Genomic DNA, 13,527 nt, shown 5'->3' with positions numbered 1-13,527 from the left:
TGTTTTCAATATCAAAAGAGATCATGGACGTTCCAATATAGTGAGGTAGTCAACATCGGTTTTACTATGGCTGTTATCACCCTGTTACTGCTAGCTGTATTGATATGATGGATTACAAAAGAATGTTAGCAGAGTGATGTGACTAAGGTCGAAGTTACAAACCAAACTTCCATTCCTTTTGATAAAAGGATTAGAAAATAAGAAAGATTAGTGGAGTTGCCACTTGATTTCATCATCTGCTTTTAGTAAATCTCTAATTCTGGGATCAGAAGGAGCTGAAACGTGAGACTGTGCTGTCTCCTTAAGGAGGCCCAATACACACAGAGGCAGGGACCATGTGACAATGTATCCAGTGCTCATCCAGCTCACTTAACCCTCTACCAGGGAGTCGAGTAGAGTGGAGTCTCCAAGAGCTGTAGCACACTAATGTCATTATAAATACAGGGCCTATATATCTAATGAATTACATTGACATAGGATGCTTTGCGTTGTATGAGGGGTGTGTTTGTGTTGAGTCTCCACCTGGATGACGGCGCTGAACCAGCAGGTGTTGCCCACGTTCTTTAGACCCACAGGGCAGTTCTCCATTCTCTTCCTGTCGTGGGGATTGGGTGAGTCACTCCACACTTCCGTGTGTGTCCGCTTTAGGCTTGCCTTGTTCTCTGCTATGCTGGCCTCCAGAACTCTGCAAAGACCACGACATAAAAATACACACACTTTAATCAAAGGACATTTATTATGTGCAAAACCCCCAAAAAACACAATGTTGACATTTAGCAACTCAACAAAACAAAGATTAGCAAGTCTGCACAGTGCCTTGTTCAATCTGATTTGAAAGTGCATTATGTTGACATGTCACCACTCAAACCTTGCAGCTCCCAATATGCCCCTCCTCACCCCTCAACCCAGCCAATAACATGGTGGTGTTGAGCCCAGTCTACCTGCTGATGGCCTGCTCCTCATCAGTGATGCCAGTCTCCCTGAAGGCCCGGCTGGACTCCTCCAAGCTGAGAGCGATGGCCCTCTGGAGGTCATCCTTGTCATCGCCTGTCAGGTCAATCACGTCTGAAACAACACACGCGTAGTCCTTTAATTCATTCATACATACCCGTTCAAAAGTTTGGAGTCAAATAGAAATGTTGTTTTTGAAAGAAAAGCACATTTTTGTCCATTAAAATAACATCAAATTGATCAGAAATACAGTGTAGACATTGTTAATATTGTAAATTACTATTGTAGATGGAAACGGCTGATTTTTTATGGACTATCTACACAGGCGTACAGAGGCCCATTATCAGCAACCATCACTTCTGTGTTCCAATGGCACGTTGTGTTAGCTAATCCAAGTTTATCATTTTAAAAGGCTAATTGATCATTAGAAAACCCTTTTGCAATTATCTGAAAATTGTTGTTCTAATTAAAGAATCAATAAAACAGGCCTTCTTTAGACTAGTTGAGTATCTGGAGCATCAGCATTTGTGGGTTCGATTACAGGCTAAAAATGGCCAGAAACAAAGAACTTTCTTCTGAAAATCATCAGTCTATTCCTGTTCTGAGAAATTAAGGCTATTCCATGTGAGAAATTTCCAAGCGACTGAAGATCTTGTACAACGCTGTGTACTAGAGGTTGACCGATTAATCAGAATGGCTGATTAATTAGGGCCGATTTCAAGTTTTCATAACAATCGGAAATCTGTATTTTTGGGCGCCGATTTTTTAAATATGTTTTTTTACACCTTTATTTAATCTTTATTTAACTCGGCAAGTCAGTTAAGAACACATTCTTATTTTCAATGACGGCCTAGGAACGGTGGGTTAACTGCCTCGTTCAGGGGCAGAACGACAGATTTTCACCTTGTCAGCTCGGGGGATCCAATCTTGCAACCTTACAGTTAACCAGTCCAATGTAATAACGACCTGCCTCTCTCTCATTGCACTCCACAAGGAGACCTGTTACGCGAATGCAGTAAGCCAAGGTAAGTTGCTAGCTAGCATTAAATGTATCTTATAAAAAACAATCAATCATAATAACTAGTTAACTACACATGGTTGATGATATTACTAGATATTATCTATCGTGTCCTGTGTTGCGTATAATCTGACTGAGCATACAAGCATACAAGTATCTGATAGGCAGAAGCAGGCACGTAAACATTAATTCAAACAGCACTTTCGTGCATTTTGCCAGCAGCTCTTCGTTGTGCGTCAAGCATTGCGCTGTTTATGACTTCAAACCTATCAACTCCCGAGATGAGGCTGTTGTGACCGAAGTGAAATGGCTGGCTAGTTCGCTCTAATAGCGTTTCAAACTTCACTCGCTCTGAGCCTTGGCATGGTTGTTTCCCTTGCTCTGCATGGGTAATGCTGCTTTGATGTGGTGGCTGTTGTCATTGTGTTGTTGGTTCGAGCCCAGGGAGGAGCGAGGAGAGGGACGGAAGCTATACTGTTACACTGGCAATACTAAAGTGCCTATAAGAACATCCAATAGTCAAAGGTTAATGAAATACAAACGGTATAGAGGGAAATAGTCCTATAATAACCACAACCTAAAACTTCTTACCTGGGAATATTGAAGACTCATGTTAAAAGGAACCACCAGCTTTCATATGTTCTCATGTTCTGAGCAAGGAACTGAAACGTTAGCTTTCTTACATAGCACATATTGTACTTTTACGTTCTTCTCCAACACTTTGTTTATGCATTATTTAAACCAAATTGAACATGTTTCATTATTTATTTGAGGCTAAATTGATTTTATTGATGTATTTTATTAAAGTTAAAATAAGTGTTAATTCAGTATTGTTGTAATTGTCATTATTACGAATACATTTAAAAAAAACAATTTTTACATTTTAAATCTGCCGATTAAATCGGTATCGGCTTTTTTGGTCCTCCAAAAATCGGTATCAGCGTTGAAAAATCTTAATCAGTCGACCTCTACTGTGTACTACTCCCTTCACAGAACAGCACAAACTGGCTCTAACCAGAATAGAAAGATTGGGAGGCCCCAGTGCACAACTGAGCAAGAGGACAAGTACATTAGAGTGTCTAGTTTGAGAAAGACACCTCACTGGCAGCTTCATTAAATAGTACCCGCAAAACACCAGTCTCAATGTCAACAGCGAAGAGGCGACTCCGGCATGCTGGCCTTCTAGGCAGAGTTGCAAAGAAAAAGCCATATCTCAGACTGGCCAATAAAAAGAAAAGATTAGATGGGCAAAATAATACAGACAATGGACAGAGGAACTCTGCCAAGGCCAGCATTCCGGAGTCACCTCTTCACTGTTGACGTTGAGACCGGTGTTTTGCGGATACTATTTAATTAAGCTTTCAGTTGAGGACTTGTGAGCCGTCTGTTTCTCAAACTAGACACTAATGTACTTATCCTCTTGCTCAGTTGTGCACCCGGGCCTCCCACTCATTCTATTCTGGTTAGGGGCAGTTTGTGCTGTTCTGTGAAGGGAGTAGTACACCGCGTTGTACGAGATCTTCAGTTTCTTGGCAATTTCTCACATGGAATAGCCTTAATTTCTCAGAACAAGAATAGACTGGCGAGTTTCAGAAGAAAGGTCTTTGTTTCTGGCCATTTTGAGCCTGTAATCGAACCCACAAATGCTGATGCTCCAGATACTCAACTAATCGAAAGAGGGCCAGTTTTATTTCTTCTTTAAATCAGCACAACAGTTTTCAGCAGTGCTAACATAATTGCAAAAAGGGTTTTCTTATGATCAATTAGCCTTTTAAAATGATAAAACTTGGATTAGCTAACAACGTGCCATTGGAACCCAGGAGTGATGGTTGCTGATAATGGGCCTCTGTACTCCTATGTAGATATTCCATTAAAAATAATCTGCCATTTCCAGCTACAAGTCATTTACAACATTAACAATGTCTACACTGTATTTCAGATTAATGTGATGTTATTTTAATGGGCAAAAAATGTGGACATTTATAAGTGACCCTCAACTTTTGAACGCTAATACACACACACACACACACACACACACACACACACACACACCAAGTCCCAATTCTATGCTGAAATTGAGTTAAGTGCACACATTACAAGTTAAGATTCAGGCCTTACTGACTTAATAATCCCTCTCACATAAGTGTCAGGGGAAAGGGCAAACCGACAATATCCTTTTCATCACCGTGTAAAAAGACAAAGGGAAGAGGAGAGCCTAAGTGTACAGTAGCCTTTAATGTTAGAAAAGCCTACAAAAAGATGAAGGTTAGTCATCAGAGTAGTAAATGGAGCACCAAGGTTTTCCCCTCCCCCAGACTACTCTATACCCCCTAGACTGGGTTAACTAGGTTATTTTCCTTATTTGACATGTATCCGAGGAAGCGTGTAAGTTCATTAAATCAGGCCACTCCCGCATTAAAGTCAAAGGGGCGTGTCAGGATATATGACCTTCTCTGGTGGTCCTGAACAGAGAAGATATGCCTCTGCAGGAATTCTCATGCCCATCTCAGAAAATTCCCCTGAAATGACACCATGTAATTTCAACAAAATAAGCCCTTGTCTTGCATGAGAGGCAGAAGGCATCCTGCTAACAGACATCCCACTCAGACCTTAATGCTACGTTAACTGCTCACTTAGAGCTTCAATACCAAAATGAAAGGGAACACCTGGAAAAATATGATTGAAACGGAATCAGTGGAGACAGTAGTGTTAAACATTCAGTACATTCAGGCCTACAGATTTTTTCTTATGCATACACATGAGATGAGGTAGGTAGCGGTACTCACTAGTATCTCCCTGGCTAGGGCCTGCCCCGGGCAGCGCTGGGTGAGGTAGGTACTCACTGGTGTCTGCCTGGCTGCCAACGCTGATGTATCTGTCGTTGCCCACCTGGGTGGTCTGGTAGTAGGTGGCCTCATCCTGCTGGGGCACCTTGGCCTTCTTCTCCGTCAGAAAGGCCACCGCCTCCGCCAGGTCTCCATGACTGACCTGCAGGGACAGCACGGTTACAGCTAGACAGTCAGAGACGGGTTGACTCTTCTGGGTGGTCAATAAAGCTTATGGGCTGATGAATTGGTTGATTATAAATAAATGTGCAGAACTCCCACTGGAGATTTTAGAACATAAACACTAAACAGTAACATTTTAAACCATGTCACACCATTTAGAAATGCATCCCTGAAAATCAGTATCAGCTAGGGGAAAGATTGACTATTTTAAACAACCTTGTGTCAGACTAAATATCAACACGATCAGACATTGCAAATTGAGAGATTTAAAAAGAGGTGAATTAGGCCGGGGAGATGTGCGAGTCACAAACATCACCGCATCCGCACCGCAGGGCCTCTGTGTTTGTTACCTGCAGGGCCTGCTGAAGTAGCTGTACGTCTGTGGTGCCTGTGACCTCCCTCAGCTGGTTCAGTAGAGTCTGCTGATGCTGTCAGGAGACACACAGGTCATCAGTGAGACAGGCAGAGAGAGAGGGGGAGCAGAGAGACAGAGGCCGAGAGAGAGCGAGAGACAGAGGCAGAGCGAGAGAGAGCGAGAGAGAGGCAGAGAGAGAGCGAGAGAGAGGCAGAGAGAGAGCGAGAGAGAGGCAGAGAGAGAGCGAGAGAGAGGCAGAGAGAGAGCGAGAGAGAGGCAGAGAGAGAGCGAGAGAGAGGCAGAGAGAGAGCGAGAGAGAGGCAGAGAGAGAGCGAGAGAGAGGCAGAGAGAGAGCGAGAGAGAGGCAGAGAGAGAGCGAGAGAGAGGCAGAGAGAGAGCGAGAGAGAGGCAGAGAGAGAGCGAGAGAGAGGCAGAGAGAGAGCGAGAGAGAGGCAGAGAGAGAGCGAGAGAGAGGCAGAGAGAGAGCGAGAGAGAGGCAGAGAGAGAGCGAGAGAGAGGCAGAGAGAGAGCGAGAGAGAGGCAGAGAGAGAGCGAGAGAGAGGCAGAGAGAGAGCGAGAGAGAGGCAGAGAGAGAGCGAGAGAGAGGCAGAGAGAGAGGCAGAGAGAGAGCGAGAGAGAGCGAGAGAGAGGCAGAGAGAGAGGCAGAGAGAGAGCGAGAGGGACGCAGAGAGAGAGAGAGCAGAGCAGAGAGGAAGTCACAATCAGATGAGCTCCTGCATTTTTCAGCATTTTCTTTAAAAAAGATAGATTAGGAGTTAGATAAACTTAGATTTTTTGTCAGGAACACATACTGGATTCTACCCTCTACAACATAACCCCTACTTCAAATCAAAACTTAAAACCTACAACCTGATTTTGGACGGAATTATGGAATCACCTGGAAGGTTCACAACTACCAAGATTTGTTTCTCTATACAGCAAATTCTCTGGAAAACAACAGAAACCTGAAAACACCATCCAACCTGGAACTGAGTGAGTAATGCTTAGTCTGAAACTATATTTTTTCTTCTTCCAAAAGCCAAGAAGAAAAATACACAACATTACCTTATAAGGATTTCTAACTCTAATTCTAACATAATTCTGCCAAGCTTGATACAGCTTCAAATAGCACTGAGGTGTCAAAGCTCATTAGCCCAACAATGGCAGGAGAGTCACACAGTCTACCCCAACCAAATGGAGAGGCCTTAGAAGCTCCCTCCCGCTGTTCAGAGGTAATTAAAATACAGTACCCTGTGCATGTAAAGAACGAGAAGGCAAGAAAAGATTACAAAATGAAGCTCCTTATGGAAAATCAAGAGACACTTTTTGCTGACTATTACAAAAATGGGAACATCAGCAACCTTATCTTCCACACAAACCATCCCCTGGCATGGCACAGTGCTATATTAGCACACTACCCCTCTGTTACGAGAGGGGGGATTAACGAGGGGTGGAAACTCAGAATACTTGACAACGAGGACTCTGAGTTAAGTAATATAAATATCTATAAGTCCGGAACAGTGATGGTACAGCGTAACCACAAACAGTTTCAGCTGGACTTTCACCTAATCAAAGAATTAGCTCAGCAGGAGAAACTCTCCCTTGATAAAGATACCCCCACCCCGAGAGGATCAGACCAGACCTCTTCATTATGTAACCCCACAGATGAGCAACCCCCAGCGGAGGGTAAACCTCCCAGCACAGATTACCACTCCCTCATTGAAATGAAGGACAAATTCACCCAGCTGGAGATAAGGCAGGTGGAGCTGGAACAGCAGGTGATTACACTTCAGTCAGCACAGACCCAGACAACAGTCCAGCACAACAACAGCCCCTTAACCAGACCCGGAGAGCTGGAGGTGGACAGAGACATATCTGCACTTTGGACAGTGGTGAGACAAATACAACAGGAGAAAGAGGAGCAGAACAGAGCACTAGAGGAGAGTATCAGACTGCTGGTGGAGGAGAGGTTGAGGGGGATGGAGGAGAGGGTGAGGGGGATGGAGGAGAAGTTGAGGGGGATGGTGTGTGACAGAGAACAACCCACTAGAGAGGTGGCCACCCCCACAGAGAAGCCAGCAGAACAGCCCACCTCAGCACCCAACAAAAGTCTCGACACCACAGCAGAACAGTCCACACCAGACCCTGACCATAGAGTCGACATCACAGCACAACAGACAAATGAAGAACCCCAAGCCCAGACAGAGGCTCTCACCCCCTCTGAGCACCCCCCGTCAGCCACCCTGATAGCCCTTCTGTCAACCCCCCCACACCCACTGAGGACAAACACAAGACACAGATTGTACTACTTATGGACTCAAATGGGAAATATATAGAAGAAAAAAATACTTTTTCCCAAACACAGTGTGTCTAAACTCTGGTGTCCAAACACCCAGCGTGCCCTAGACCTTCTGTCTGAGGCCAAACTAGGCTCACCCAGCCACATAATAATACACACAGGCACAAACGACCTGAGAGCACAGCAGGAAAGAGTGGCCACAGCACTGAAGGGAGTGATTGAAAAGGCTTCTTCTACTTTCCCCAACGCACAAGTGGTTATCTCCACCCTGCTACCACGAAAAGACTTCCACCCAGCCACAATACAGCGGGTAAATGCAAGTATTTCCCGTGACTGTGCCTCAAAACCAAACGTTTTCCTGGCCCACCACTCCACCCTGGACTTGAACAGCCTCTATGACCAGGTCCACCTCTACAAGGCAGCAGTGCCCACCTTTGCCCGGACTCTAAAGGACATCGCTCTCAAACGTATCCCCAACACTCCACACAGGAGCAACAGATCAATAGACACCCCACCCAGACCAGCGAGACACCCTCCCAGATCTGCAGGACCTCCCCCTGGACCTACACATAGAGGACCCACGCCAAGAGGAATTACATCCAGACCACAGTACACCCAGACACATCCACACCCCCACACCAACCAATCAACACCCCCCCACGTCAACCATGCCCACACTCCATTTAGGCCCCCTCAGATCAGACCTATGCCACTCCTGCCCACCCCATGCACCCCACCCCCGCAAAGAGGGCCTCAACATGGAAGCCACACATACACCCAGGTAGTGAGCGGGCAAACAGTCCCAACCCCCACTCTCACACTCGCCCAAGCCAATGGCATGTACCAGATGCTCAGCAGGCTTTGCTCACACTTACTGGCCTGAGGCTAAACCACGACCAACAACATTGGACACTCTATGGAACAAAAAGCCTTCACTATATTATCCTGGAATATCCAAGGCCTGAGGTCATCTGCCTTTGGCCTAAAGAGCAGAAACCCGGACTTCACCAAAGAAATCGGTAATACAGACATTGTCATCCTGCAAGAAACCTGGTATAGAGGAGATGGACCCACTGGTTGCCCTCTAGGTTACAGAGAGCTGGTAGTCCCATCCACCAAACTACCAGGTGTGAAACAGGGAAGGGACTCAGGGGGTATGCTAATTTGGTATAGAGCAGACCTAACTCACTCCATTAAATTAATCAAAACAGGAACATTCTACATTTGGCTAGAAATTCAAAAAGAAATTATCCTAACAGAGAAAAATGTCCTCCTGTGTGCTACCTATATCCCCCCACTAGAATCCCCATATTTTAATGAAGACAGCTTCTCCATCCTGGAGGGGGAAATCAATCATTTCCAGGCCCAGGGACATGTACTAGTCTGTGGTGACCTAAATGCCAGAACCGGACAAGAACCTGACACCCTCAGCACACAGGGGGACAAACACCTGCCTGGAGGTGACAGCATTCCCTCCCCCATATGCCCCCCTAGGCACAACTATGACAACATAACCAACAAAAACGGGTCACAACTCTTGCAGCTCTGTCGCACGCTGGGTATGTACATAGTCAACGGTAGGCTTCGAGGGGACTCCTATGGTAGGTACACCTATAGCTCATCTCTTGGCAGTAGTACTGTAGACTACTTTATCACTGACCTCAACCCAGAGTCTCTCAGAGCGTTCACAGTCAGCCCACTGACACCCCAATCAGACCACAGCAAAATCACAGTCTACTTAAACAGAGCAATACTCAATCATGAGGCATCAAAGCCAAAGGAACTGAGTAACATTAAGAAATGCTATAGATGGAAGGAATGCAGTTTGGAAACCTACCAAAAAACAATTAGGCAACAACAAATTCAATCCCTCTTAGACAATTTCCTGGGTAAAACGTTCCACTGTAATAGTGAAGGTGTAAACTTGGCAGTAGAAAATCTTAACAGTATATTTGACCTCTCAGCTTCCCTATCAAATCTAAAAATCTCAAATAGAAAACCGAAGAAAATTAACAATAATGACAAATGGTTTGATGAAGAATGCAAAAATCTAAGAAAGAAATTGAGAAACCTGTCCAACCAAAAACATAGAGACCCGGAAAACCTGAGTCTACGCCTTCACTATGGTGAATCACTAAAACAATACAGAAATACACTACGGAAAAAGAAGGAACAGCATGTCAGAAATCAGCTCAATGCAATTGGAGAATCGATAGACTGGAAAACACTAAACAAACAACAACACGAAGAATTATCTATCCAAAATGGAGATGTATGGGTAAACCACTTCTCCAATCTTTTTGGCTCTATAACAAAGAATAAAGAGCAAAAACATAATCAAACACAGATCTTAGAATCAACTATTAAAGACTACCAGAACCCACTGGATTCTCCAATTACATTGAAAGAGTTACAGGACAAAATAAAAACCCTCCAACCCAAAAAGGCCTGTGGTGTTGATGGTATCCTCAATGAAATGATCAAATATACAGACAACAAATTCCAATTGGCTATACTAAAACTCTTTAACGTCATACTTAGCTCTGGCATCTTCCCCAATATTTGGAACCAAGGACTGATCACCCCAATCCACAAAAGTGGAGACAAATTTGACCCCAATAACTACCGTGGAATATGTGTCAACAGTAACCTTGGGAAAATCCTCTGCATTATTATTAACAGCAGACTCGTACATTTCCTCAATGAAAACAATGTACTGAGCAAATGTCAAATTGGCTTTTTACCAAATTACCGTACAACAGACCATGTATTCACCCTGCACACCCTAATTGACAATCAAACAAACCAAAACAAAAGGCAAAGTCTTCTCATGCTTTGTTGATTTCAAAAAAGCCTTCGACTCAATCTGGCATGAGGGTCTGCTATACAAACTGATGGAAAGTGGTGTTGGGGGTAAAACATACGACATTATAAAATCCATGTACACAAACAACAAGTGTGCGGTTAAAATTGGCAAAAAACACACATTTCTTCACAGGGTCGTGGGGTTAGACAGGGATGCAGCTTAAGCCCCACCCTCTTCAACATATATATCAACGAATTGGCGAGGGCACTAGAAAAGTCTGCAGCACCCGGCCTCCCCCTGCTAGAATCCGAAGTCAAATGTCTGCTGTTTGCTGATGATCTGGTGCTTCTGTCACCAACCAAGGAGGGCCTACAGCAGCACCTAGATCTTATGCACAGATTCTGTCAGACCTGGGCCCTGACAGTAAATCTCAGTAAGACCAAAACAATGGTGTTCCAAAAAAGGTCCAGTCACCAGGACCACAAATACAAATTCCATCTAGACACTGTTGCCCTAGAGCACACAAAAAACTATACATACCTTGGCCTAAACATCAGCACCACAGGTAACTTCCACAAAGCTGTGAACGATCTGAGAGACAAGGCAAGAAGGGCATTCTATGCCATCAAAAGAAACATAAATTTCAACATACCAATTAGGATCTGGCTAAAAATACTTGAATCAGTCATAGAGCCTATTGCCCTTTATGGTTGTTAGGTCTGGGGTCCGCTCACCAACCAAGACTTCACAAAATGGGACAAACACCAAATTGAGACTCTGCACGCAGAATTCTGCAAGAATATCCTCCGTGTACAACGTAGAACACCAAATAATGCATGCAGAGCAGAATTAGGCCGATACCCACTAATTATCAAAATCCAGAAAAGAGCTGTTAAATTCTACAACCACCTAAAAGGAAGCGATTCACAAACCTTCCATAACAAAGCCATCACCTACAGAGAGATGAACCTGGAGAAGAGTCCCCTAAGCAAGCTGGTCCTGGGGCTCTGTTCACAAACACAAACACACACTACAGAGCCCCAGGACAGCAGCACAATTAGACCCAACCAAATCATGAGAAAACAAAAAGATAACTACTTAACACATTGGAAAGAATTAACAAAAAAACTGAGCAAACTAGAATGCTATTTGGCCCTACACAGAGAGTACACAGCGGCAGAATACCTGACCACTGTGACTGACCCAAAATTAAGGAAAGCCTTGACTATGTACAGACTCAGTGAGCATAGCCTTGCTATTGAGAAAGGCCGCCGTAGGCAGACTTGGCTCTCAAGAGAAGACAGGCTATGTGCTCACTGCCCACAAAATGAGGTGGAAACTGAGCTGCACTTCCTAACCTCCTGCCCAATGTATGACCATATTAGAGAGACATATTTCCCTCAGATTACACAGATCCACAAAGAATTTGAAAACAAATCCAATTTTGAAAAACTCCCATATCTACTGGGTGAAATTCCACAGTGTGCCATCACAGCAGCAAGATTTGTGACCTGTTGCCACGAGAAAAGGGCAACCAGTGAAGAACAAACACCATTGTAAATACAACCCATATTTATGCTTATTTATTTTATCTTGTGTCCTTTAGCCATTTGTACATTGTTAGAACACTGTATATATATATAATATGACATTTGTAATGTCTTTACTGTTTTGAAACTTCTGTATGTGTAATGTTTACTGTTAATTTTTGTTGTTTTTCACTTTATATATTCACTTTGTATGTTTTCTACCTCACTTGCTTTGGCAATGTTAACACATGTTTCCCATGCCAATAAAGCCCTTGAATTGAATTGAATTGAATTGAATTGAGAGGCAGAGAGAGAGAGGCAGAGAGAGAGGCAGAGAGAGAGGCAGAGAGAGAGGCAGAGAGAGAGAGGGAGAGAGCGAGAGAGAGGCAGAGAGAGAGCGAGAGAGAGGCAGAGAGAGAGCGAGAGAGAGGCAGAGAGAGAGAGAGAGGCAGAGAGGAGAGAGAGAGCAGAGAGAGAGAGAGAGGCAGAGAGAGAGAGAGAGGCAGAGAGAAGAGGGCAGAGAGGGCAGAGAGAGAGGCAGAGGAGAGAGGCAGAGCAGAGAGAGAGGCAGAGAGAGAGAGGCAGAGAGAGAGGCAGAGAGAGAGGCAGAGAGAGAGGCAGAGAGAGAGCAGAGAGAGAGGCAGAGAGAGAGGCAGAGAGAGAGAGGCAGAGAGAGAGAGAGAGGCAGAGAGAGAGAGAGAGGCAGAGAGAGAGAGGCAGAGAGAGAGAGAGGGCAGAGAGAGAGAGAGAGGCAGAGAGAGAGAGGCAGAGAGAGAGAGAGGCAGAGAGAGAGAGGCAGAGAGAGCAGAGAGAGAGAGAGAGGCAGAGAGAGAGAGAGGCAGAGAGAGAGAGAGAGGCAGAGAGAGAGAGAGAGGCAGAGAGAGAGAGAGAGGCAGAGAGAGAAGAGAGAGGCAGAGAGAGAGAGAGAGAGGCAGAGAGAGAGAGAGAGAGGAGAGAGAGGAGGAGAGAGAGGGAGAGAGAGAGAGAGGCAGAGAGAGAGAGAGAGAGGAGAAGAGGCAGAGAGAGAGGAGGCAGAGAGAGAGAGAGAGAGAGAGCAGAGAGAGAGAGAGAGAGAGGCAGAGAGAGAGAGAGAGGCAGAGAGAGAGAGGCAGAGAGAGGAGAGAGAGGCAGAGAGAAGAGAGGGCAGAGAGAGAGAGGCAGAGAGAGAGAGAGAGAGGCAGAGAGAGAGAGAGAGAGGCAGAGAGAGAGAGAGAGAGGCAGAGAGAGAGAGAGGCAGAGAGAGGCAGAGGCAGAGAGAGGCAGAGAGAGAGAGAGGCAGAGAGAGAGAGAGAGGCAGAGAGAGAGAGAGAGGCAGAGAGAGAGAGAGAGGCAGAGGAGAGGAGGCAGAGAGAGAGAGAGGCAGAGAGAGAGGCAGAGAGCAGAGAGGAGAGAGATAGAGAGAGGCAGAAGAGAGAGAGAGAGGCGAGAGAGAGAGAAGAGAGCGAGAGAGAGAGAGAAGAGAGAGAGAGGCAGAGAGGAGAGAGAGAGAGAGAGAGAGGGCAGAGAGAGAGAGGAGGCAGAGAGAGAGAGAGAGGCAGAGAAGAGAGAGAGAGGCAGAGAG

The 13,527-nt window shown here is 45.1% G+C and overlaps 1 protein-coding gene across 5 annotated transcripts in view; it reads right to left on the bottom strand.

Moving 5' to 3' along the window:
- LOC109872437 (ubiquitin carboxyl-terminal hydrolase 25) overlaps positions 1-13,527 on the bottom strand; it is a 52,300-nt gene that overhangs the window by 32,825 nt on the left and 5,948 nt on the right. For all 5 annotated transcript variants that reach the window (XM_020463640.2, XM_031808150.1, XM_031808151.1 and 2 more), the window contains exons 2-5: positions 5,328-5,405; positions 4,756-4,957; positions 942-1,065; positions 523-685 (exon numbers count right to left, since the gene is read on the bottom strand). In XM_020463640.2, coding sequence (XP_020319229.1) covers positions 523-685; positions 942-1,065; positions 4,756-4,957; positions 5,328-5,405 — 567 coding nt within the window. The remainder of the gene's footprint in view (positions 1-522; positions 686-941; positions 1,066-4,755; positions 4,958-5,327; positions 5,406-13,527) is intronic.

This window comes from Oncorhynchus kisutch, linkage group LG28 (assembly GCF_002021735.2).
Source record: "Oncorhynchus kisutch isolate 150728-3 linkage group LG28, Okis_V2, whole genome shotgun sequence".
NCBI lineage: Eukaryota > Metazoa > Chordata > Actinopteri > Salmoniformes > Salmonidae > Oncorhynchus > Oncorhynchus kisutch.
Note: the sequence above shows the minus strand (reverse complement) of the source record. Positions and strands in the feature narration are given on the sequence as shown.